At 43.8% G+C, this 27,358-nt stretch overlaps 1 protein-coding gene across 3 annotated transcripts in view; it reads left to right on the forward strand.

Moving 5' to 3' along the window:
• The first annotated feature begins 10,392 nt into the window (after positions 1-10,392).
• Positions 10,393-27,358, forward strand: part of C5H6orf89 (chromosome 5 C6orf89 homolog) — a 34,837-nt gene continuing 17,871 nt past the window's right edge. For 2 of the 3 annotated variants that reach the window (XM_046004979.1, XM_046004981.1), the window contains exons 1-3: positions 10,393-10,549; positions 21,951-22,158; positions 22,620-22,833. In XM_046004979.1, coding sequence (XP_045860935.1) covers positions 10,548-10,549; positions 21,951-22,158; positions 22,620-22,833 — 424 coding nt within the window. In that variant the 5' untranslated portion in view covers positions 10,393-10,547. Of the gene's footprint in view, positions 10,550-16,967; positions 17,109-21,950; positions 22,159-22,619; positions 22,834-27,358 lie in introns of those variants that run through there. The other variant, XM_046004980.1, reaches the window with a different exon arrangement.

Genomic DNA, 27,358 nt, shown 5'->3' on the forward strand with positions numbered 1-27,358 from the left:
TTTACATGTGTATTTGCCATTTAGGTGTCCTCTTTTGTGGTATTATCTTTTTGTGTTCAGATCTTCTGCTCATTTCTTCTATTTGGCTGTCCAGTTGTCTTTTTTCTTATTGGTAGAGTTCTTTATGTATCCTGGACACAAGCTCTTTGTTAGTTTCTTTCATTCTATAGGTTATCTTTTTGGTTCTCTCAATTGTGTCGTTTAGTGATCAGAGGTGTTTTTTGTAAATTTAATGTGGTCCACTGTGTCTTGTCTCTTACAGAACATCTCAATTGTGACTAGCCACATTTAAGTACTCAGTAGTCATTTGTATGGCCATGGTGCTGCTCTAAAGTTTTCTTGTTTTGCTCTTCTCATGTAGAGCTATAATGCACATAGAACTTATGTTGGTGTGTGATGTGAGATTGGAGTCAAGTTTCATTTTTTCCTATATGGATCTACAACTGACCAAAAGCTATTTATTTATTTATCAGAACTATTTATTGGAAGCATTATCCTTCCCTCATCCTTGTCATAAAGCAAGTGTGTATAGATGCGTGGTTCTCATTTTGGTCTCTCTGTTCTGCTTAGTTTCCCTATCCCTGCATCAGTATCACACTGCCTTTATAGTTAGCTTTATTAGTCTGGACTCAGTAGCATTTTGACTGCAGATCTCTAATAGAAAGCATTTAGGATCTTGGCACTAAAGACAGGGCAAAATAAGGAACCTGGGTTCAAATTGTGACCACACCACCCTTTGTGTAATCTTGAGCAAATTAACCTTTCTATAAACCTCAGCTTGGTTGGTATGAGAAAAATGTTGTTGGGCACCAGGAAGGAAGAATTTACTTTGCACTTCAAGGTTCTTCCAGCTGGACAAAGAATCAAATTGACCTGCAACATATTAACAGAGGAAAATCAAATTTAGTTTCATATATGCGGGGTGCGCACGCATGCGCACGCGCACACACACACACACACACACACACACACACACACACTCCAAAGACAGCCAACATAAGGCTTATCGGAGACAGCCTGAGCTAAGAAGAGGTGGCAAGGATCTGGGGACACAAAGATGAGAAAGTCCCCTTCTATTAGCAGGAAGGTGAGAGGAGATGTTTTGAAAAGCAAGAGTTGTCCTGTAAATTTCTCAGGTAAAGAGGAATCTGCGTTAATAGCTCCCTTCTTGCTACAGGCAGGCAGTTAACGGAGAAGTGGAGAGCTTTTCCTAAAAGTGCTGGATTCTGATTGCTTTTGGTTCAAAATAATCATAATGCTTTAGTCCCCCATCCTGGCGTGGCCTGACCTTGGCCTGTACAGAAACTATTTATATGACAGAGTAGTTGAATTGGTTTCACAAATACAAAGGGCTTGGTAATGTCTGGCAGAGTAAGCATCAATAAATAATACAGGAGTGGACTGAATGTGTGTTGAGTGATTGCTTGTCTTTTTTTTTTTTTAAGATTTTATTATTTATTTGACAGAGATCACAAGTAGGCAGAGAGACACAGAGAGAGGAAGAAGCAGGCTCCCTGCTGAGCAGAGAGCCCGACGCGGGGCTCGATCATGGGATCATGACCTGAGCCGAAGGCAGAGGCCCTATCCCACTGAGCCACCCAGGTGCCCTGCTTGTCTTTGTTTTAAACGAAGAGCACCGGGAGCCTTTAAGGACTTGCCCCCTATTACCTAACCCTCCCACTCCCGCCCCTTAATGCCTAACACGCTGCTCGGCACGTAGTAGGGGGCTCAGTAAAAGCTTGTTGAACGGATCTGCGCAGCTGCGAAGTCCCGATTGAGCGTGGCCAGAGCACAGACCCTGGCATGCAATGTAAAGAACCCGCACGCTAAGAACCTGACGCCAGGGGGAGCAGAGACCAGTGCTTTCCAGATATCGCGGGAGTTCGCGCGCGCGCGCGCGGGGCAACGTCACGGGTTCTGTTTCTGACGGAAGCGCGTGGCGTGAAGAAGGAGCTACCCTAGGTCGCGCGGCCTCGCCGGTGGCGCGGGAGTCGCTTCCGGGTTGCGTGCCCGGAAGCAGGAAGTTGTCGGCTTACCCTCCTCGCCGGGCGGCTGCTGTCCCGGAGGCGGGAGGAGCCCGAGAGGGCGCGGGCCCCGCATGTGAGTGACTGGGGCCCGAGGCCGGGAGGGGGGAGGCCGTGCTGTGACAGCCTCACCGCCGGGCCCGTCTGTGACATCCTCGCGCAGCCCCTTGCCCCTGCTCAAGCCCATTTCTTGAGCCTCAGGTGTTTCGCAGACTGCCTGCGTCCCCGGCAACTTGCCCCTCATACCACCGCCCCCCACCCTCCCGCCAAGCCGATGTTGACTCCCTTTAAGACCTTTTCTTTCCTTGGCTCCGAGAGGCCGAGCAAAGTGAGGTCGACCCTGCTCGAACCTGTTTCGCAGGCGTCACGTTGGTGTCCAAAACATTGGCGCCTCGAAGTCTAGATTTCACTGCCCTTTTGACGGACTTATGATTTTTCTTGTATATTGGGAGTAGATTCCCTGCCCCTCTTCGAAACATCTTTTTCTAATTGTTACCGGTGGAAGCTTGCCTTGTGTCAATGGAAGGCCCTCTTCTTGGATTCCCCACAAAGATTTAATACATGAGGATCCGCAGTGGAATAAAGACAGTGAGAAGGTAGCAAGCACAAAGCCATTTATTAAAGGACAGTACACTCAGAATGGCGTGGGCAAGTCTGGGGTTCACAGCTGCCCCAAGGCTACCAGAGTTTTTTTCCCTTTTAAGTGAGTGGGGTCGTGAGTGTGGACAAGGTAGTCTTTAATGAAGACTTCTCCTACCGGTGGGGAGGGAGAACTTTTGCCCTACAAGGTTCCTGCTGGACCAGTCTTTGCTGTCTTCCTTACTGGGGTGGGGGGGGGGGGGGAGGAATCCTGAATGCAAACGTAGTATGAATTCTGGGGTTACCCTGGGGCAGAAGTTGAAGAGCAAAGCACAAGCTCTGCACCTGCTGCTCTTGGTCTTGTAGTCCTGGAAAGTTGGAAACCACAAAACCAAGATGTTTGCCCTCAGGTCTCTAAATGTAACCCATTTATTGCCGCCCTTGCCTCCAGCTCCTATGTAAGAGCCTACTCTGTCATTCCCCCTTCAAAGATGAGGTCCTGAAATCTTTTAAGTGGAGGGCTGAACTCAATCTTCTGTAGCTGCTTCCTTCAAAACATGGCAGTGTTTTCGTTAAAGTCCTAATCTTTGCTCTCTGGGGCATGCGGCAGTGGTGTGAGGTTAAGGCAGAGTGGGCACTTGTGTCCTGGTCTTAGAAGGCTTGACTACTCTGGTCCAGGGGCTATGGTAGTTTTGATGTTCACTTCATAGGGGCTGATAGCCTTATTGCAGTGAGAACTGAAGTTGGACCTAACATGAAAGGAGATGAGCTTCATTAAAAGGTGAAGACACAGTCCAAAAAACAAAAGAAGGATCACACAAAGGAGAGTCCTGTGAAGAAGGGAAATATCCATGACCTAAGACCCCAGGAAAGAGGCGGTGGACGTACCTGATAGGAGATGTGAAGTCTTTTAATACTTCTTGAACAAACCCTGATTGATTGACATAAAAACATTATTCTTAAGCTAATGCGCAGATACCCCCTTGGGCAGAAGCAAGGATATTTAATGCCCTTTGATTTTGGACCTTGAGAGCTTGTTTGGAGGTTCTAGCAGGGGAGCGCAGCTACTCGTATACCCTTGACCGAAGAACGGTCCTCTCCTCTATCGGGGAAGGTCGTCCTCTTAGACCGAGCGCGCAGCTTCGGGAGGGACGCACATGGAGCGGTGAGGGAGGAAGGGGACACCCGCCTAGCCAGCCAGATCAGCCGAATCAACCCTGGCGATCAATGGGGTGACAGATGTCGCAGCCAGATCGCCCTCACATCCTGCCCTTTGATTTTGGAGGACTATCCCTGAGTTGGTAGTCTAAGGTTGCCAAGACTTGCATACTTTTTTGAATGGATTTGCCTAATTCTTGAGAGAATTGGGAAGAAAGGACAGTCCTAGTGATCCCTGTGGCCAATCCTGAAGCCGTTTCCAGGAGAGCCCCTAGTAAGAGGAGTGTAAGGACCTCCTGCTTGGATATGGATGTTTCAGTTACAATAGAGTAGGAAACTCTTTGAGTACTCCTATGAGGGTTACATCTGGAGCTAACCAGGTGGAAGAACAAGTGCCCTTCCATCCATTTGGAAGGGCTAGGTATGCCTGTTCCACAGAGTCCCTTTTGAGGATGCAGGTAAGCCTTGGTTAGGATAGGAAATAGGGCGCCTGGGAGGCGCAGTTTGTTGAGCGTCATACTCTTGGTTTTGGCTCAGGTAGTGATCTCAGGGTTGTGAGATTGAGCCCTGCACTGGCTCCATGCTCCGCTGAGTCTGCTTGGGATTCTCTATCCCTCTGTTCCTCCTCCCCTCCTCAACTCAAATAAATAAATCTTTCAGAGGGGCGGGAGAAGAAAGAAAATAAAGGGACTTCCTCGGAGGGAGTTCTCCGAGGTCCAGCAGTGGCCCTAAAGGGGACCGAAGCCAATATGAAGGCAGGCAAGGGGGTCATGACTTGATGTTGTGTAGTTGTGTTGAGCTGTTCAGAAAAGTGGTGGCTTCAGTGAGGATTCCAGAATATGTTCTAGTTTTTCCAGTGGGAGATAGGCTGTTGGTAGGTTGTGTTGAAGAAGAAGGAGGTTATTTGGGCTGATGGATGGCACTGACATTATTGAGACATGGTGGACCCAATGGGGGGCTTGATGGTGAATTTAGGGGGAAGGTTAAAAGTGGGGTATTTTAACAGTGTTAAAGTAGTGATCAGAAGCACTTTCCCACTTTCCCTGCCAAAGTTAGGTTGAAATGCAAGGCACTGAGAAAAGGGAATAGAACCTACTGGAGTCCCAGATGATGAGCTAGCACTAACATAGATTGGGAAGGTCATATTAAAAAGTTTGAGTTGAGTATACAGCAGTCCCACAATAGCGGGTATTGGGAGGGGCCTCTGAGCATTTAGGATTTTTCTGCTGTGTTCTGTGACCTTTCTTTGGAGGTTTCTTGAACTTGCAGGGGGCTGCAAGGTCCATGTTTGTGTCCAAAGACAGGTATAGGTGAAAGTAGTGGGGCTCTTGTTGGTGGGCCACAATGAAGCAGGTACAGGAGTTACAGTGGCTAAGTGGGGTCTCACACATATCCAGCAAGAGGAATTGGTGGTGTTGAGACAGCGTTGAGCAGTGTAAGTGATGGGCTAAGGGGTTAGAAAGTTACATTCTTGTGTGGTCCAGGACAGTGTGAGAATTATCAGGCAGAAGAAGTGAGTGTGGTCAAAGAGGTACCCGTGGATTTCTTTAAGGGTGCAGTCTTAGAAGTCCCCTGGAGGAACTTTGACCACACTAAGGTATTGGTTACAACAGAATAGAGGATTTTAGGACTTATCTGGGATGGCCCCTTTTTGAAAAGTATGTTCAGAGGCACTGGGGTCGTCCTCTTCATTAGAGGTCAAAGCAGGCTTGGCTCGGGAGAGATGGATCCAAACTGGCAGTTTCTGGGACCTTGATGTGTCGCGGCCGGTGTGACAAATCGACCAGGAAACGTGAGGGTAAGAGGATGGTGAAAAGAAGTTAAAGAGACAAAGTGATGGGGACAGGAGGAACACTGAGGAGGATGTCCAACAGTGCCGAGTTTATTCAGGGCAGCGAGGCATTATATAGCCAACAGAAATAATTACAAATAAGTGTCCATCATTAGCTAATTTTGGGAAGAATTTGTTACATATGCATGAAACCCTCCAAACTTCACCATTAACTACTTCTCAAGGTCTAAATGCAGATCTTCCAAGGCCAGTAGTCTTTGTCTTCAGATAATAATTACAAAGAAGTAACAACAAACCCGAGTGTTCTTTGAGCTGTGCTAGAACAGCAAGGACCAGTTAAGAATTTAGGACCCCACCCGAATTGCTCTCATCTCACTAGTAAACGTGTGGGAAGTCACACAGGTGAGCACACAACATGTAGCACAGACCCTTTCTCAGTGCAACTCAACTTTTCCATCCTAATAAGCCTTTTGTTAGGCTCTTTGGACTTTAAAGGAGACACAAGTCAGGGCCTGGTTTGGTCTCGTCTCAAGCCTTATTGTGGCCTCCCACATTGATGACTGACTATAGGGTAGGGCTGAATAAAAGAACAGTAGAGGGTCCCTTCCATAAAGGAGTTAGCTGGGATTCAGGCGATCCATCTCTCCAGGATTTAATCAGGACCTCATCTTCTGGTTGGAGTGGGGACGTTGGGTTTGAGTGGTGGGGCTTTGGTAGGATCTGTTTTTCCCATAGAGCCTCTCGAAGGCACTAACTGAATAGAGCCCTGTCCCAAGAACAGATGAATTTTAGCTTGGTGAGTAGGCCATTCACTCCCATAACCAGACAGGAGTTGAAGGAAAGCTTATACATAAAAGAGGTTAAGATAGAGTAGGTGGCTCCTGTGTCCAAAGAAAATTAATTGTCCTATTGCCACATTAAGGGTCACCCGGACCCCACTGCAGTGATGGAAACAGTGAGTGGGGGAGCCTGTTGGTGCCCTAGGGCTCCTCAGAGTGACAGCTAGTGGGGATGGTGGTGACAGAAGGGATTCTGAACCTCTGGTTCTCCCACTAGAGGGGCAGTCTCTCCTCCAGTGTCCCATTTGAGGACATTGAGAACAGGCCATGTTATGGACTTAAGGCCATTCATCTCTCCAGCGTCCCTCCTTTTTGCAATGGTAGCAGGTTCCTTTTGGTGTCTTCTTTTGAGGAGGTGACTCTAAGGTGATGACTGGTGTTGCAAGGCCACCAGGAATTGAGCCTGTCTCTGATCCTTGTGTTTTTCTTTTCCCTTTTTTTCCCTCCTGGTCCCGGCTATAGAACACCAAATTGATCACCTTAAGGAGTTTAGAGCTTGGGGTGTCTCACCTTAGGGATAACTTTTGGAGTTTTCTCTTTACATTGGGGGTGGTCTGAGTGATGAGTCGGCCATTAAGAAGTATAAGAACTGGGATCATGGTTGGTATGTTTAGTAAGTCTCTCTTAGTCTTTCCATAAAGGCTGCAGGGTTTTCTTCCTTTCCCTGGTTTATGAGAGCCAGCTTATTATAATTAATTGGCTTTGATTGGCATCTTTTCATTCCATTTGTTAGATAGATTGTAAGATGGTCTCAGAACCATTGTCCTTGTAGAGTCTCATAGTTCCAGTGAGGATCTGTGACTGGCACTGCCATGGTATCTGGCAGAACTGTGAAGTTTATCCCCGAATTGGGTGGCAGGCTCCCAGTTCCATCTCAGTCTACCTTGGAGTCTGATTGAGAATGACCACTGTGTCCTTCAGGACAGATCAAAAATTAGTGCCAAACTGATATGTAAGTGTCAGGGTCCACAGAAAAATCTCCCAAGTCCTTTTGGACTTGGTGGAGATCACACATAGAGAATGGAGTTTGCACCCACATGGTGGTTCCAGTTGGACCAGCCATTTCCTGGAGGGGACACAGAATTGGAAAGGGCTTATTAGGACCTGAGGGGGTTGGTGGTCCCAGATATGGGGATACTGGATCATTGTTTTTGGGCTATGGTAGGGTTTGGTGGGGCAGTGGGACTTTGGGAAGCCTCCTCTGATGGTGGGGGAGGGGATTTATGGCTTGGGTTTGTGATTAGAACTAAAGAGGACAGCTCAATATTGTAGGTTTTGAAAAGCCTAGGGTTTGTTTAAGGAATATGAAGTGTTGGATCTAAGGGATCTGAGACCTCTGTCCTTAGTCTCTACAAAAGAGGTCTAGCTGTAAGATGGTGTTAAAAGATTTTCTTTTTTTAAGAGAGCAAGAGAGAGACAGCATCAGAGGGGAGAAGGCCAGAGGGAGAAGGAGAAGCAGACTCCCCGCTGAGCAGGGAGCCTGATGTGGAGCTGGATCCCAGGACCCTGGAATCATGACCTGAGCCGAAGGCAGATGCTTACTGACTGAGCCACCTAGTAAAATGGTATTATAATCCACTGTCCTATTGTGGGGCCCTGTTGCCCCATCTCTTAGTTTATATTGGGGCCATGCTGTATGCAGAAAAGATGAACCATTTCCTCTTTAAAGTTTGGGAGTCAAACATTCCAGTTAGCAAGGAAGCATTACAGGTACACCTAACAACCAGTTTCCCATCTGTAAGGGGATAGCAAAGAAGGAGAAGTAGACGCAATATTCCAAGAATGTCCCCATTGGAATGTTGTGTATCCATAAGGGAGATGGCCTTCCTCCCTGCCTTTTTTTTTTTTTAAGATTTTATTTATTTATCTGACAGATCACAAGTAGGCAGAGAGGCAGGCGGGGGGGGGGGGGGGGGGCTCTCACCAAGCAGAGAGCCCGAAGCGGGGCTCGATCCCAGGATCCTGAGATCATGACCTGAGCCGAAGGAAGGCAGAGGCTTTAACCCACTGAACCACCCAGGTGCCCCTTTTCTCACTGCTTTGAAGAGCAACCCTGAGGGTATCCCCCTAGGAGAGGCCCACTGCCTTAATTAATATTACTGCACCCTCTCGTTTCTTTACCTGCCTCCTCGCAATTGATGTGCCCATGAGGGAGGGCATTGGTATATTTTATGGTCCCTAATGAGTCCCCGAGTGCCAGGATATATGCCCTGGCCCTCAACATTTATGTAGTTCCATTTACAGATTTCATCCCAGGCCTCTCTCAGAAGTATTAACTTGAGTTTGAGTAGGTACAAAGATTTGCCCTTGCCTTATTGGAAATAAACTCCCACACAATACCGTGATAATCATGCACCCACCTGGGATTTAAGTTTTAGAGGCTGATTAAGACCATCTTTCCAGAAGGGGGCGTGTGAGGAGGTCTGATATGAGGCAACAGAAAAAGTAGAACTCCTGGTTAGATGGATCATCCAGGAGGCTGAATGAGTATGAGGGTGGACGGAACTAGCAGATGGGACAGCATGTCCTCGGGTTTTGAGGGTCACACAGTGAGTGATGGCAGAAGAGGTGCAGGAAAGGAAGAAATGCAGACAGTAGTGTTACGCCCCAATAATGGGTCCGTGATTAAAGGAGCGAGACTGATATAAAGCGAAGGTCAAGCAAAGCTTTATTTCACGCCAAGCATCAAGAATCTAACCGAACGTTCGGGGCCGCACCTCTTACAAGAGAGGGGGACCCTTCTCTGTTTCACAGACTAGCTTGTAAGGGCAAAGGCCATGCGGTCGGGCCTGGCCACGCAGAGGTGACCAATGAAATTTAAACACACAGGAAACTCCACAGTGATGCTAGGTGACCAATTGAATTACAATTTACCCTAGTAGACATTAGAACCAGCCTATTACACCTTGATTAGGATTGGCGCCAAAAAAGCTCCCAGAGGGCGGGGGTCCCTACTCCTTGGAAACCAGGGAGACAGTATTGCAAACCCCCATTGATCGGATGTCTCCACCTACTCTTGTATCTGGGCTTTGTTACCTGGTGCTGGTTTCCGGGACTTGTCTCCAAGTAAATCCCCTGGGGGAAGGGGAGCAGGGACAGTTTCTAAATAGGTCCTTACAGTAGTAGCCAAATTGCAAAGTGAGTGAGACCTGACATCCGAGAAAGTAAATCAGACATGGGTCCTCTAGCCCCAGCGGGGTGAGGACTATCTTACCTTGTGCCGGAGTTACCGGTGGAAGCTGGTATTGTGTCAATGGAAGTCTCGGTTCTAGGATTCCCCTCAAAAGATTTGTATGAGGATCCGCTCTCGAATAAGGACACTAGGAATGTACCAAACACAAAGCATTTTATTGAAGAATAGTACACTATCAAGATGGAGGAGAGGGGGATTGACGACTACCGCAAGGCTGTAGGGAGTTTTTTCCTTCCTGTGGCATAGAGCTGTGGAGTAGGTCGTCTTTAATGGAGGTTGCGTTGGACTCTTTAGAGACTCCTCCTGCACGTGCGGAGGGAGAAATTTTGCCTCTAAAAGTTTTCTACCGGAACTGTCAAGGCCGCCTGTCCCCGTCCCCAGCCCCCCGGGAGTTAGGCAGAGGATGAAACTGCAACGCAAACGCATCACAATGACGTTTGGGCTGCTAGCCCGGTGAAGTTGGAAGCCACAGTGTTTGTCTTTGTTTTAAACGAAGAGCACCGGGAGGCTTTAAGGACTTGCTCCTCAGTACCTAACCCTCTCACTCCCGCCCCTTAATGCCTAACACGCTGCTCGGCACGTAGTAGGGGGCTCAGTAAAAGCTTGTTGAACGGATCTGCGCAGCTGCGAAGTCCCGGTTGAGCGCGACTAGAGCACAGACCCTGGCATGCAATGTAAAGAACCCGCACGCTAAGAACCTGACGCCAGGGGGAGCAGGGACCAGGGCTTTCCAGATATCGCGGGAGTTCGCGCGCGCGCGCGCGGGGCAACGTCACGGGTTCTGTTTCTGACGGAAGCGCGTGGCGTGAAGAAGGAGCTACCCTAGGTCGCGCGGCCTCGCCGGTGGCGCGGGAGTCGCTTCCGGGTTGCGTGCCCGGAAGCAGGAAGTTGTCGGCTTACCCTCCTCGCCGGGCGGCTGCTGTCCCGGAGGCGGGAGGAGCCCGAGAGGGCGCGGGCCCCGCATGTGAGTGACTGGGGCCCGAGGCCGGGAGGGGGGAGGCCGTGCTGTGACAGCCTCACCGCCGGGCCCGTCTGTGACATCCTCGCGCAGCCCCTTGCCCCTGCTCAAGCCCATTTCTTGAGCCTCAGGTGTTTCGCAGACTGCCTGCGTCCCCGGCAACTTGCCCCTCATACCACCGCCCCCCACCCCACCTCAAGCCGATGTTGACTCCCTTTAAGACCTTTTCTTTCCTTGGCTCCGAGAGGCCGAGCAAAGTGAGGTCGACCCTGCTCGAACCTGTTTCGCAGGCGTCACGTTGGTGTCCAAAACATTGGCGCCTCGAAGTCTAGATTTCACTGCCCTTTTGACGGACTTAGGATTTTTTTGTGTATATTGGGAGTAGTCCCCCCCCCATCTTTTTCTAATAATTGTTAAGGAATTTTCTTTAAGTGTGTAGTTGGTATGTGATAACAGTAGCATCTAGGGTTTCAGAAAGTTGTAATGATCTGGTTTATTGACCCGATGAGCTGTTTGTAATCACCTTTTAGTACAAAAATCGTGTTCCGTAGTGTCTTAAGACCGTTAACCCTGTTGGCACACCTTTTCCCGTCTTAAGAGTCTGTATAGCCTTGGTATTCGCGAGTACGTTTAAAGTGTTCAGTCATCACTTTATAGTAGTAACTACTCCCAGATACTTACTATTCTGACTTCTTCAGGGTGAAAATTTGGTTGTTCCCATGGTGGAATCTTCTCCCTTAATAAAAGTGTGTATTTGAGTTTATCACAGTTTTTTCCTAAAGAACAACGGAAATGCAACTTTTGCTACGTTGAAGTTTTGACTGAAGTTCACATAGTCCAACTTGCATAACAAAGAGTATCCCTGTTTGCCCTCTTAGGTCTTTCTGCTTTGGACCAAAACAACTTTCCAGACCCATTTTGAATCCCTAGTCCTCTACAGCTGCCCCACAACACCACAGATTGTCTAAATGGGAGGTTCCTAATCTCATCTAAATCCTTATTAGGTCGATGTATTTTTAAGAATAAGAAGAATAAAAGATAAAATGAATCAAGTATTAGATCAGTTAGTTTGGGAAAAGAATGATCACTTTAGGTCTTTTCTATAAATTTGCTTAGTAGACATTGATCAGTTTTCATGTCCCTGAGGTGAATTTCATGTCTGTTTTTAGTTTCTTCTGTTTCTCCATTTATCTTCGCTTTCAAGTGTTAAATAACAAAAATTCAAATGAGCAAATTTTAAAGATATAATTGGCTTTATTAATTCATTAATCAGGCAGCATCCCATCTAGCAAGTAGAGGGGAGCTCCTAAGGGGTACAGAAAAGGAAAGGTTTTATTTTTTAATTTTAAAAAAGATTATTTATTTATTTATTTGACAGACAGAGATCACAAGTAGGCAGAGAAGCAGGCAACTTAACCAACTGAGCTACCCAGGTGCACCTGTGATTTTCTTTTCAACAAAAACAATGTAGTGTAAGGAGACATGGAAATAGGTATAATATAGAGTGATTGAGTTATGTTTAAGGTTCAAAGGCAAACATCAAGGCTGGAATAAGGAGTTCACTCATTGGGAATGTATGGGAGCTAGACTTTGTAGCAGAGGAAATTACTTGTGCAAAAGCAAAAAGATGTGAAATGGTATGGCAGTGAAGCATGTGAAGAAGGAATGGGAAATGAGACTGAACAGGTAAGCAGTTGACCAGGTCATAAAGGGCCAATGCTAAATAATTTGGGCTTCATCTTATGACAGTTACTAAATATTAAATTTGGTTATTGGGACACATGTTTTACATTCCTCATCTTATGATCCCTAAACAACATTTTTTTTTAAAGATTTTATTTATTTATTTGACACAGAGAGATCACAAGTAGGCAGAGAGGCAGGCAGAGAGAAAGGAAGGGAAGCAGGCTCCCCGCTGAGCAGAGAGCCCAATGTGGGGCTCGATCCCATGACCCTGAGATCATGATCCGAGCCGAAGGCAAAGGGTTAACCTACTGAGCCACCCAGGCACCCCCCTAAACAAAATTTTATAAAATAATGAAAACTCTGAGGCTTAGATTAAGTGATATTGCTATGGCTACACAGTAGATGGAAGATCAAGTAATTATCCATCTTTTTCCAACTCCATTTGCCTTCTTAACCCACTGTTAAGAAGGATACTGTTGCATAGCAGGTCGTGGGGATTCAAGGAAGTTGCTTTATTTTATTTATTTATTTGTTAGTTTATTTGAGAGGGGTAGAGAGAATCTTAAGCAGGCTCCACGGTAGGCCTCAGGTCTTGATCTCCCACCCCTGAGGAAATGACCTAAGCCAAAATCAACAGTTGGACACTTAACCAACTGTGCCACCCAGGAACCCCCTCAAAGACGTTGCTTTATTTATTTATTTTAAAGGTTTTATTTGTTTCTTTGACAGAGATCACAAGTAGGCAGAGAGGCAGGCAGAGGTGGTTTTAGGGGGGGAGGGGGGCGGGCGGGAACAGGCTCCCTGCCCAGCAGAGAGCCTGGTGTGGGGCTCGATCCCAGGATCCTGGGATCATGACCTGAGCAGAAGGCAGAGGCTTTAACCCACCGAGCCACCTAGGTGCCCCAAGGAAGTTGCTTTAAATAGATGAGTAACATCAACTAATTTGTGTTTCAGAAAAATAATTTGTGGAGAGAGTAGAGGACAAATTGGAGAGGAGAAGGATGACTGGAAGTGTAGAGATAAAATATATCTTTTTGATGGTCCATGGGAGAGGTATTGAGGGCCTTAACTGCCATTAATGTAGAGCTAAAGGAGAGATGATGAAGGTGGGAACTATACAGGGGGTGGAATTGAGGATTTAGTGATTGGTTCATTGGTGGTGATGAGGAAGGTGGAAGAGAGGTTTTAAATTTGGAGAACTGGTGTTTCTGTTAATTAAAAAGCAATATAGTAGGAGAAATGCGTTGCAGGGAGGAAAATAGTCAATTACGGACACATTACATGTAAGAGACAGTAGGAAATTTCAGCCATGGTGTCTGGCAGGTAGGTAGATGGATGGGTCTGGAGTTCAGGAAAGTTGTAGACTGGAGAAGAGATTTGGAATCACTAATAGATGGCAGTTAAAGCCATAGAGGGAATGAGAAGATCAAGGACAACTCTGATAAATACCACACTCAGGGGTATAGTCTCTGAGAAAAGAGAGTTATGCCAAGGTTTGAGAGCACTTGAGAGAGAAAATAGATAGCAACAGCAGGTTCTGCAGAGAGGTCAGGTAAGGTGATAGTTGAGAAAACATCCAAAACCTTTGGACTTGGCATGTAGAGAGCCATTGGTAGCCTGAGTGAGAGCATTATCGGTGTGAGCAGGGCAGAAATATTATTTCAAGAGGTTAGTAAACAAATGGAGATCTGAGAAAAAAGGTGAAGTGATGCCACCCCCCTTTTTTTTTAAAGGAACTTGGCTCAGAAGGGAGGGAAAACATGAGCACTGGAATTCTAGAGAGGAAGGGTTTGTTGTTGTTTTAATGATAGAAACTAGAGAAGGTGAGGATAGGACCAGGTAAAAATAAGTTTTAAAATGGGATGGGCGTTACTGCTTCAAATATATTCCTATCATAAAGGACAAAAAAAAGGCCAAGATCTGTTCTAGATTTAAATAGACCAAAGAGACATGACAGCTAGTTGTGATGTGTGACTGTTGATTGGATCTTGGGTTTCTAAAAAAACTGTATAGCCTTTTTTAAACAGAAATTTGACTATGGCATGGATTAGATAATCTTAGAGAGTTATTTTAGTAGGTATGATAATTTTGCTTATGATTAAGTAGAGCAGTGTCCTCATTCTGAGGAGATGCATGCTGAAATATTTAGAAGTGATTTCATGATGTGTTGCAACTGACTTTTAAATGATTCTGGCGAAAGCAGAGAGGAGACAGATAAAGCAGATTTGGCCAAATGTTAGCAGTCAGTCTAAGGGAAGGATATACAAGTGTTTATTGTAGTATTTCCGTTTTTCTGGAGGCTTACAATTTTTCAAAAATAAGCAGCTGGAAAACATGGAAGAGACATATTTTCAGTGAGCAAAGAAAATGTCAGACTCACCAAGTTTCACCGGACAGAGATGTCCAGAAAGAGGACTTAGTCAAGTGATGATAAAACTGCAAAAAAGTAGGTTTGCCTGGGTGGCTCAGTTGTTAAGCAGCGGCCTTCAGCTCAGGTCGTGATCCCAGGGTCCTGGGAAGGAGTCCCGTATAGAGCCTGGCATTGGGCTCCCTGCTCAGCGGGAAGCCTGCTTCTCCCTCTTCCCCTCCCACTGCTTGTGTTCCCTCTCTCGCTGTGTTTCTCTCTCTTAAATAAAATCTTAAAAAAAAAAAAAACTGCAAAAAACTATTCCCTCAGTTGTAAATTTTGAGCACTTTTTACATTTGTAATTCCTGCTCTTTTAAATCCTCGTATTTTAATATTCATCAACTATTTTTTCTTTAAATATTATATTTGTGGCGTGCCTGGGTGGCTCAGTGGGTTAAGCCTCTGCCTTCGGCTCAGGTCATGATCTCGGGGTCCTGGGATCGAGCCCCTGCAAGGGGCTCTCTGCTCAGCGGGGAGCCTGCTGCCTGCTTCTCTGCCTACTTGTGATCTCTGTCTGTCAAATAAATTAATAAACTCGTTTAAAAAAATACATTTAAGAAATAAATAAATATGATGGGGTTTTTTTTAGTGGTTTTTATTATACCAGAGGCCATGTTTTTTTCATTTTAGTAGAACTTCTTTAGTTAATGGGAATCACCGGATAAAATAGAATGGAATTTGTTCGTTAACACTAAGGAGTGGTTTATCATACTGCATAGCTAGTTAGCACTAAAGAACCTAGTACTGAAAAAAGAAAATTTAGTATTACTCGGGATATTGTTTCCACTATTGAAGATTATGGCGTATTTGTTTGTTTATTTACTTATTTGTTTATTTGACAGAGAGAGATACAGTGAGAGAGGGAACACAAGCAAGGGGAGTGGGAGAGGGAGAAGCAGGCTTCCCGCTGAGCAGGGAGCGGGATGCAGGCTCATTCCGGGATCCTGGGATCGGGATCTGAGCTGAAGGCAGACACTTAACAACTGAGCCACCTAGGCTCCCCTGGGACATATTTAGATGGGCTTTTGAAACTTTCTTTTTGAAATATAGCATTTTCCCTTTCATGTTTAGCTAGATGCATCAGTATGGCATCTCAGAGTTGCCTAACTGGCACAGCTGTTTAGTTTGGTAAACTGAGACCCTCCAGGGTGATGTCAAATCAGTGTTTGTGACATATTTATAACTCTAAAGGAATTCTGTATTAGACGGGGAGACAAAGCAGAAGTTGACATTAGGTCTGACCTTTTTTTTTCTTTTTTTTAAGATTTTCTTTATTTGAGAGAGAGAGCAAGAGAGAGCACAAGCGGGGGGTGGCGGGGAGGAGAGGCAGAGGGAGAGGAAGAAGCAGGCTTCCTGCTGGGATCCCTATGTGGGGCTTGATCCCAGCACCCTGGGATCATGACCTGAACGAAAGGCAAATGCTTAACTGAGCCACCCAGGCGGCCCTTACTCTGACCTCTTAACCTGTTTTCTACTTTAAATATTTTTGTTGATAAGTTCTGTCAGGGTCATTCTGTCAGCTATGCCTCTGTCCTGTTTTTTTCCTAGACTGAGACCCAGAAGGAATTGTGGAGAACATCTCATCAGAGCTGTCAGTGGCTTCCTTCTCTTCCTGAGATGCTCTTTCAGAAGCGAACAGCCTCCTGGCTTACCTCTCCCCTCACCTCCACCCTGGCCTCCCTTGAAAGGAGAATTTCTTAACCTCAGCACTCTTAACAGTTTAAGTGGGACAGTTCTTTGGTATAGGGGCTGTCCTTGTAGGGTGTTTAGTCTTTACCCACTAGATGCTAATGGTGCCTTTCCAGTTTTGGCAATCTAAAATGTCTCCAGACACTGCCACGTGTCCCCTGGGGAACAAACTCTTCCCCAGTGGAGAACTGCTGGCTAAAGCAGTGTCTCCTAATTGGGGGTGTGCCTTTAGGCAACAGGGAAGAGTTTGAATACTTCTGCACCTGGATCCCACTCCCAGACGTTCTAGCAGTTCCTTCTGTCCGGGGTGGTGCATGATACCTTGATGTTCATAATTTTGCTGGTGACCCTGCCTGTGCCCTTGCAGGTCTAAGCCACTGTTAGGAGTCAGGCTCACTCTTTGGAACTTCCCTCTGTGACAAAGCTCATTCCTGCCAGAGTTGGATCTCTCTTTCTTTCTGGAGGTAAAGGAATTGCCATCAAGGCTCAGCTGATTTCAGTCAGTCCCCTCGTGCTTGATACTTAACCATGACTTTGTGTTCGATTTTTTTTTTTTAGAGGACAAGATTTATTATTATTATTTTTTAATACAAATCCTTGTGTTGAGGACTGACTTTCAGATCACAGCAAGGAGCTGCTTTGCTAGTATGAAATTCCAACCCAAAGGGACATTTTTTGTGTGTGTTTAATTAACATATTTGCTAGATGCCTGTACCCCTCCAGTGTGACCATAAAAAATGTCTCCAGACTTCCCAAATGTCTCCTGTCCTGAATCACTCCCAGGTGAGAATGACTGGTCTAACCAAAGCCAAAAGGAGGGCTTATTATGAAGATCCCCATATGCTTTTAGAACCTTTATGAAATTATTAGTAATAATCCATCCCATAACTTGGGAAGTGTGTCAGAATCTCAAGGAAGAAGGATGTACAGTTGGCAAAAATATATTCAGTGTTGTAATATTATATACTTGAATTACAAAAAAAACCTTGTTTTTATAATACAAATTCTGGGTTTGGTGAGATGTTTATGTGTATTAAAAGTAGGCAGAGGTTTACGGAAGGTTGTGAAATTGTCATCAGAAATGATGGTAGTTAGTTCTCCTCACTTGGGCTTTTGTTCCTTTCACAATTCTCCTAAAGGCACAATAATGTGATGTTCTCTGCTTCCTGAGGGCTACCTACATGTGCTCCACCTTCCAACACTTTCAGAATTTTTATTGGAATTTTTTCTCGTATTCTCACTGCTCTCTTTTCTGGCCCTTTACTAAATTTTAATGGATTTTGACTGGATATTGTTGGGTAATTAATTATGGTTTGTTTGAACATTATCCTTGCTTGCTTAGAATGTCTGTTAATTTCAACAGAAAAATTCTGTCTCTGGAATCACTAGTCACAAAATCACGATGTGAAAAATATTGTTATAAGTTACTGCTTTATTTTTCCAGGAATCATTGTAGTTGCTCACTTTTCCAGTTCTCAACCACTCAGTTGTGATAATTGAGGGACATGGTATTGTGGTTTCTGTACTGCCAGCTCAGAGTAGGAAAATACTTGGTAAGGGAGGCAGCATGCATAAAGGTTAAAAGCATCAACCCTGATGTCAGGCACACTTGACTTCACATCCCAGCAAGTTATGGAACCTTTCTGAGCTTAGTTTCAATATTTGAGAAATGGGATTAATCACACTTAACCTTTTGGCAAAACTGAAAGCAAAGAGAGACAAACCAAGGAACAGACTCTTAACTATAGAGAACAAACTATTGGTTGCCAGAGGGGAGGTTGGTGAGGGAATGGGGGAAATACGTGAAGGAGATTAAGAGTACACTTACCTGTGATGAGCACGAGTCACATATACAATTGTTGAATCATATTGTACACCTGAAACTGATAGAACTGTATGTTAACTATATTGGAATTAAAATTAAAAACTTAATAAAAGAAGTCACATCTACCTTCTGGGATTGCTGTGATGGTTTACAAAGGTAATGTTTCTAGAATGCTTAGCATGATGCCTAACATATAGGATGGCATAACAGGAAGTGGTATAGGAATGCAATTCGGCATAAGTCCTTAATTTCTAATGAATTGTATTTTTTCTAATTCCTGAACTCTTCATCTACTCTTAAAATTTTAGAGCTAGAGGGGTCTTTGAAAACCTCCTACTTCACAGTCCTTTTATTTTTTTGGATGAAGTAGACCAAGTGACTTAGCCAGATCATAGCAGTGTAGTGTAGTAAATGCCACAACAGGCATATGTTGAAATTCTATAAATACAGATTTTAAAAATGTCTTTTTGGAGCTTTAATTTATATGCCATGAAATTCACCCATTTGAAATGCACAATTTAGTATACATTTTTAGTATATTCACAGAGTTGTGCAACTATCACCACAATTTAAGTTTAGAATGTTTTTGTCACTCTAGAAAGAAACACTGTATCTACTAACAGTCACTCCCGATTCTTCTCCCCTCCCTCCCTTGGATAACTACTAATGAATGTACTTCCTGTCTCTATAGATTGCCTCTATTCTTGACTGTTTGCATTTTATTAGTGAAGTCTTAAGTTATCTTTTGCTTCTTCCATTTAGCATAATATTTTCAAGTCTCACCTGTGTTGTAGCATGTATCAATACTTTATTCCTTTTTATTGTCCAATAATATTTCATTGTGTGGGTATACCACATTTTATTCATCCATTCAGTAGTTCATGGACATTTGGATTGCTTCTATTTTTGAGCTGTTATGAATAATGCTGCTTGGATATTTGTATGCAAGTTTGTATGTGGAAATATGTTTTAAATTCTCTTGGGTTCATACTTACAGGTGGAATTACTGGATCATATGATAACTCTGTTTAAATTTTTGAGAAATGCAAACTTTTCCAAAGCAGCTGTACCATATTCCCACTAGCAGTGTACAAGGGTTCCAGGTGCTGAACATCTTGCCAGCTTATATGATTTTTTTATTATAGACATCCCGTGGTTGTGAAGTAGTATCTCATTGTGGTTTTGATTTGTATTTCCCTGATGGCTAATGACGTTGAACATCTTTTCATGAATTTATTGGCCATTTGTATATCTTCTTTGGAGAAATGTCTGTTCACGTTCTTTGTCCATTTTAAAATTGGGTCGTCTTTTTATTATTGTACTAATTCTTTACTCTGAATACCAATCTCTTATCAGATATATGGTTTGCATATGCGTTCTGCCATTCTGTGGGTTGTCATTTCACTGTCCTAAAAGGTGTCATTGGCAGTACAAAAATGTTATATTTTAACATAGTCCAATTTAGTTTTTTTGCTGCTTATGCTTTTCCTGCCATATCTAAGAAACCATTGCCTAATCCAGTGTCCTGAAGATTTTCCCCTACGTTTTATTCTAAGGGTTTATAATTTTAGTTTTTAAGTTTATGTCTTTGATCCATTTTGAGTTCATTTTTGTGTATAGTAGAAGGAAGGGTCCTATTTCATTCTTTTAACATGTGGATATCTCGTTGTCCCAGAACTATTGGTTGAAAATACATACTTTTTAAAAATATTTTATTCAGTTATTTGACACAGAGAGAGAGAGATCACAAGTAGGCAGAGAGGCAAAGAGAGGGGGAAGCAGGCTCCTTGCTGAGCAGAGAGCCTGATGCGGGGCTTGATCCCAGGACCCTGAGATGATGACCTGTGCCTAAGGCAGAGGCTTAACCCACTGAGCCACCCAGGCACCCCGAAAATACACATTTCTAAATAGAGTTTACCCATCCTTTTATCTGAACCTTGAAATGAAAGCCTGTATGGCCTATTAAAAACACTGAGCAAGAGCAAAGACTTTGGGAAAGGGATTTAGCCTCATTAGGTGTGGGGGTTTCTCCCCTCCCCCAGCCAGTTCCTCAAAGTCCAGATTCCCTGCCTGTTAATTCACCATTAGAAGTCTGTTTCTGATTTAATTGGTTAGGGTTGAGGTCCAGATATGAGCATTCATTAAAAACTGTCCAGGGTGGGGGGCACCTGGGTGGCTCAGTGGGTTAAAGCCTCTGCCTTTGGCTTAGGTCATGATCCCAGAGTTCTGGGATCAAGCCCACATGGGGCTTTCTGCTCAGCAGGGAGTCTGCTTCCCTTCCTCTCTCTGCCTGCCTCTCTATCTACTTGAATCTCTGTCAAATAAATAAATGAAATCTTAGGGAAAAAAAAACTGTCCAGGTGATTCTAATGTGTAGGCCCACTTCATAACTAGTGAACTAAAGGGTTAAGAGTCATAAAGAGCACCAGTCAATCAGTCCCTCGGAGGCTCTGCTGGAAGGGGAGATAGGCTGAGGGGCTCGCTGGCTGGTGGCACTGTGGGTCTGCTTTTCTCCGCTGACCTCTAGGACTGTTGTCCTCTGCTCTACAGGTGGCAGCATCTCCTTACTAAAAAAAATTAAATTGTGTTCTGTCAGTGCTTTGGGGGGTTACAAGCACTTTGGGGTTCAGGTATGTGAAATAAGAGGACCTCTGCATTTAAGGGGGGAAAAGACCAATAGAAGAGAACATAAATCCCAAGCCCTATTTTTCCTTTTTTTTTTTTTAAGATTTTATTTATTTATTCATTTATTTGACAGAGAGAGACACAGCGAGAGAGGGAACACAAGCAGGGGGAGTGGGAGAGAAAGAAGCAAGTTTCCCACTAAGCAGGGAGCCCGACGCTGGGCTCTATCCCAGGACTCTGGAATCATGACCTGAGCCTAAGGCAGATGCTTAACGACTGAGCCATCCAGACGCCCCTCTGTTTTTCCTTCTATAAATGAAGGAAATACTATTTTTTTTTAAAAACACAAGCAGTCTTTAAAAGAACGATTTGACTGCATTTTACAAATATTACAAGAGAGTATTATACTTCACCACTTTAGTTTTTACCTTTTATTCTATGGCTACTGTGAAACAACTTGGCTTTGAAGTAACTATGAGAACAAATTGAATTTTGAAATTAAAGATCTCAGGTCTTTTAAGTATATAAAACACTAATTAAAGGGTATTTTCTAAAGTCGTGTTTGTGGAGAAGCATGAGGACTGCAACGTACAAGGTCTGAAGACGCAGTGCCATGGTTTCCGTGTTGCCTGAAATTCTTTCTCTAACAATAACAAAGAGTATCTGCATGTTCCCCACAGTAAATCTTGCTTTCAGTGATTAGTTCTTCCTCCTGTGTTGCTAAAAGGCGTATCTGATGTAAATGCAAAGAAATAAGATCAACAAGACTCCATGTTGTGTTTCTTTTTATTTAAGTATATTACTGGTAACAGACCGCTTGTGATTGGTTTCAGAAATCATTTTGGTACTAGTGTTTCAGAGTCCCATTTCATTTATTTATTGTGCTCTTAGACTAGCATTCCTCAAAGTGTTTGGGAAGCAGTACTGATCTGTAAACCATTTGTTACTACCCCACAATTAAGAAACACCTAAAAGCTGTATGCCACTAACTTGACATTGTCTAGACATGGGTTTTGTTTTACAAAAACATTGGCTTGCAGTGGATTAGGAAAAACACAAAAGCTGGTCCTGCCCCCACAGATGGTCAGGAAGCGCTGTTCTAAAGGAAGGAGCTTTGAGGAGGAAGTACTTGAAAGAAACCATCTTTGTTTTTATATTTATTTTCTTTCTCTCAGGGATTTTGTATTGGAAGACATGGATCTCGCCGCCAGTGAGCTCAGCATTTATGACAAACTTTCAGAGACTGTTGATTTGGTGAGACAAACAGGCCATCAGTGTGGCATGTCAGAGAAGGCAATTGAAAAATTTATCCAACAGCTCCTGGAAAAGAATGAACCTCAGAGGGGGCCACCCCAGTATCCTCTCCTGATAGCTATGTATAAGGTAAAAATGTTTTCTGATGTGGAGTTACCTTATACAACACAAATTCTTCAACTTTCTCTCCAAAAACTACTGTCCACTGATTCCACCACTGAACTTTAGTTTCTCTGTGAATAAATTGGCCTTTGCTCTCATTACCATGTGTTACTAGGAAATTTGACTATTTTGTTAAATATCCTAGATGGAAGCTATATGTTTATAGTTAAACTGTATTTGTGTGTATTTTAAACTGGTTTTTTTTGTATAATTTTTCATATGATAGAAGGTTGGTGAGCATTGCAGTCCTCATAGTTCTCAAAATCAAACTTTAAATGCTTTCAGAAGTGGATGTAAATGACTTGTTTATGAACGTGTATTAGTTCTAAGGCACATTGGAAATAATAGAAGAGGCGGGGTTTTTTCTTGGCATTAAAATATTTTTTTGCTGGGACAATTATTAATCCTTTCCCTGTCTTTCCTTGTAGGTCCTTGTAACCCTGGGATTAATCTTGCTCACTGCCTACTTTGTGATTCAACCTTTCAGCCCATTACCACCTGAACCAGTGCTTTCTGGAGCTCACACCTGGCGCTCACTCATCCATCACATCCGGCTGATGTCCTTGCCCATTACCAGGAAGTATATGCCAGAAAACAAGGGAATTCCTCTGCATGGGGGTGATGAAGACAGACCCTTTCCAGGTAGAATGCTGCATTTTACTACTTCTGAGAGACAGCTTTATTGACAGTATATGATGGGAAAGGAAATAATGTGTATTGACATCTAATGAGAGACACTTTCCCTATTTTGTCTCATTTAATTCAGTGGGGACTGATGGGTTTTATTGTCCCTGTTTTTCAGATTGAGAAACTGAGGCTCAGAGAGATTAAGAAACTGAACAGAAAAACACTTCTGGGGGAGCCAAATTTCAACCCCCTCCAATACCAAAGCACACAAGTGGAGATGAGTGTTTCTGTTTATAGAAAGGATCTGAATGTCGTATTCTACCCTCTTCTGTCCTGTGCTCCCTGTTCATAATAGGCATTTTAATAAATAGCTCTTGATTTACTGAAAGCATGTGAGTCAAGCTTGCTTTTAGCCATATCCTCTAATAGTCCTTGCCTGTTGGACTAGGTTTTTGTCCCAGTTTGTCATGGTCTTTTAGTTTAGTCTTTTCTGTCTCACAGTATGCTTATTTCATGCTCCTAAGCAAGTTCTGCCAATAAGTTGAATTCAAAAAGCACTTAACTTAGTAACGGTGCATCCCTGGTGCCACAGGAATTTCTGATCTGATGCACCATTTGAGCATTTTCCTTCTGAGAACAACATAACATGACAAGACTTGAAATTTACTCTTTGAGAAACAACGAAGGGGATTTTGTTATTTTGGTGGCGTTAATCTTATTTGCCTGTATGAAGGAATATGTAAATTAATTTCACAGATGGATTTCAGAACTTTTTGTTTAACCGTGTTCTGAAACCTTTAGGTTCCAGCATAACTGTTTAGGAAGTATGTTCTCTTCTTTGTTTTGCTTTCGGCAAAAATTTCCTAGTGGAAACTACACTTTATAATGCCCTTATTTAAGCCAGGACCTAATCAGTCATAAAAAATCACTTGGATTGAGTCTCCTTTGAAAGCTATTTTTATACACTTGAGGGAGGAAATTATGGAAAGATTTCCAAAATTATACTAAAATCAGAGGAAGGGAACGTTACAAAACAAAAAGCCTTGTGAGTTTTGTTTTTTTTTTTTCATTAGTTCATGTGTAGAAAGTTTTTAATTCCAGATATAACTTCCTTGTATTTATTGGAAGGGTTGTTTTTGAAATGTCATCATCAAAGCTTAAAAAAAAAAAGGCAACGTTTCCAATACCCTATCACGGAAGGTCCAGAGCACATGGGGGAAAGATCCAGAGAAACTTGTTAATCAGACCAGCCTGTGCTGCATCCTCATATGCATCAGCCTCCTTTCCAGCCTTCCTCTCACTGCCTCCCTCAAGGCACCTTCTGCTGTTTGGCACACAAAGATGAAGTCAGCAGTGTTTAGCCCCAAATTGATGGCAGTTTCTTTCTTTCTCCCTTTCCAGTAACAGAAATTTCCATAGGCTATTGAATTAAGAAGTGAGAGTCGTTGGACCACGATTGCTTATTCTCTAAGTCAGAGTCTAGTAATTCAAGAAACCTTAGTGTCTCATCCACAAGCCTAACTATTGGGTCCACTCCAAATGAATATTTGCCTTGCAGATGGAAATAAAATGAGTCCTTGGAGCTCAGTTGTAAAGAGAGAGCATTGGCAGGGTAGGGTTTTAGCTCTCTAATGTTGTTGACTTCTATTAAAGTACTGCTTTTACTTGTAAATGTGGACATTGATGCACCATATTTTCCTTTGTGTGATCATTCTGGGAAGCGGTGGCCATGTAGAATGAACAGCATTTTGCATAACATTTGGAAGGAAACTTAAGAATGCATAATATTATAAGGGGTAAATAGAAACATATTGGGGAGAATTAGGCACAAGAAATAGGAACGGCTGGGCCTGTAAGAGGGCTAGAAAAGGAATACAAGGTATCATTCCTAATGTCATGGTACCAAAAAACAACTGCCTTTTATTCAGGATTACTTAGTGATACCTTTGAAGTAAATGTAGAGAGACTGGCAGGGCAGATTCAGCTCCCTGAAGGAAAGCCTGCTAGCATATTGGGGCTGCCCTGTCTGTCTAACCTGTCCTCTGTCCCCCCCTTCCCCCAGTCCCCTGACACTCATTGCAGTGGCACCTTGGGAATGACCGAGAGCAATGGTGGGAGCAGTGCTGATATGCCCCAGGCATCACTACCAGTGGTGCTTGGTTTCCTCCTGACCTCTGGTACTTTTTCCCCTTGACTTCACCCAGGGAACAAAAGGCAACAGAAGTGGGATTCTTTTTCTAGGTTCCAGCCTTGGATCGGAAACCCTGCTCCTGAATCCTCTTGATGGGAAGGAGCGAAGTGACTCTCCAGTGACTCACGTCAACCTCCCACTCTGCAGCAGAAAATAAATAAGCTGACACTTCCTTAGTACTTATCGAATGCCAGGCCCTGTTCAAAGGGTTTTCCATATATTGCCTCATTTAATCTTTACAATTTTCCTGTGAGGCAAGTTCTGGTTTTATGCACGTTTTAAAGATGGAGACACCGACATACAGTGACATTAGGTCACTTGCCCAAGGTCCTACGACTAGTAAGTTGCCGAACCATGATTCGAACCCAGGCATCCTATTCTCAGAGTCTAAGCTCTTACCTTGTACTGGGAGTTGTGTGTAGCTACACAGCATACCTGAAGAATCTAGCTTTAAGTTTGATTTGAGGGGAAAAAGAAAAGTTTGATTTTGGAGTTCTGTACTCTCTCTCAGCTCACCAGACGCTTCCTCTCAGCTCCCTAGTGCCTGGAACAAGGGTTTGCAGCTGGTACTGCAGATCCAAAGATAAGCCAAGCTCTTGGTCCTTTAGAATTTTCCTGATCTAGTCTTTTCCTAGGTATTCAGCCCCACTCATCTTCCTGGTCTGCACCCTTATGGGTAATATTTCACTTATTGTTTGACTGAATCCTTTATCTTACTAACCCACAGTTTTCTTTGACAATCTCAGTCTTAGTTCTTATTTCCTCTCCAGCCTCATATCTGTATATCCACTTTGATCTTACCAGCCATCCTCTTGGCTTTCACCCTTCCATGGAATCACTGAGTCTTAGAGCTAAAAAGGAACTTTCGCGTTGATCTAGTGCATAGCCCCATTTTATAAAGAGGAAATGAAGGATAAGAGAGGTGAAGTAACTTGCTTACCCAGCTAAAAATACCAAACTGGCACTTGAACCTTTGTTTCTTAACTCTAGTATAGCGTTCTTTCCATCACACCACGCTTATGGCCCGCTGTCTCTGCCCTCAGCCAAGCCAGGCTCCTGCATGTTAGGTCCAATTACTTTGTTTACTTGGGACATCTGTAATTTTTTTTTAAGATTTTATTTTTAAGTAATCTCTACATCCGACATGGAGTTCAAACCCACAACCCTGAAATCAAGAGTCGCACACTTTCCTGAGCTGAGCCAGCCAGGTGCCCCTGGCCATCTATAATTTTTAATTATGACACCCATTTTTACTGAGGAGGCCTGGGATAGTTCCCATATACAATGAGAAAGTGTCTCTCTGTATCTGTACTGCATAATTGGAACTTCATGTCTTCATGAACTTTCAAGGGAAGGCTGAAGTAGATCCAGCAACATCAAGGAGTTTTGAGAATAGTAGATCACTCATGGACTTAGAACTAAGGACCTAATCAGAGTCTAAGCCAGTGCCCAAAGATGAAATTCTCAGACCTCAGGGAATATTCCATCCTCTTATTTGCAAATAAAATTTGAGGTGATAATAGCAACTGTGTGAAGCACTTTCTGTATCAAGCTCTGGGCCGTGTATTTTCTCAGTCGTCACAGCAATCACAGAGTGGTTACCATTTCTATGTCCATTTTTTTTTTTTTAAGATTTTATTTATTTATTTGACACAGAGAGATCACAAGTAGAGCAGCAGGTGGGGGTGGGGGGCAAGCAGATGGGGATGGGGGGGAAGCAGGCTCCCTGCTGAGCAGAGAGCCTGATGCGGGGCTCGATCCAGGACCCTAAGATCCTGACCTGAGCCAAAGGCAGAGGCTTAACCCACTGAGTCACCCAGGCGGCTCTTTATGTCCATTTCAAAGATGAGGAGACTGGTGTGCCGGGGGATTGACTGTTCTAAAAGTCTCACAGTTAGAGACCATGTTTTTAAACTGAAGTCTAGTTGACACAAAATATTAAATTAGTTTCAGGTGTGCAGCACAACAAGGAGACAAGTCCCTACGTCATGCTGTACTCACCACAAGGGTAGTTACTGTCTCGCACCATGTAGTACCATTGACTACATTCCCTAAGCTGTGCCTTTCCTCCCTGTGACTCATTCATTCCATAACTGGACTCCCAGTCCCCTTCACCCATTTTGCCTATCCTCCCTCACCCCCTTTTCTTGCGGCATAAGTTTGTTTGCATTTATGGGTCTGTTGCTGCCTTTTTATTTTTTCGATTCCACATGTAAGTGAAATCTTACAGTATTCATCTTTGCCTGATGTACTTCACCTGGCATAATGTACCCTCTATCTGCGTTGTTACAAATGCAAGATCTCGATCTTTTTTTATGACTGAGTGATATTCCTCTGTGTGTGTATATG

Source organism: Meles meles, chromosome 5 (assembly GCF_922984935.1).
Source record: "Meles meles chromosome 5, mMelMel3.1 paternal haplotype, whole genome shotgun sequence".
Classification (NCBI taxonomy): Eukaryota; Metazoa; Chordata; class Mammalia; order Carnivora; family Mustelidae; genus Meles; species Meles meles.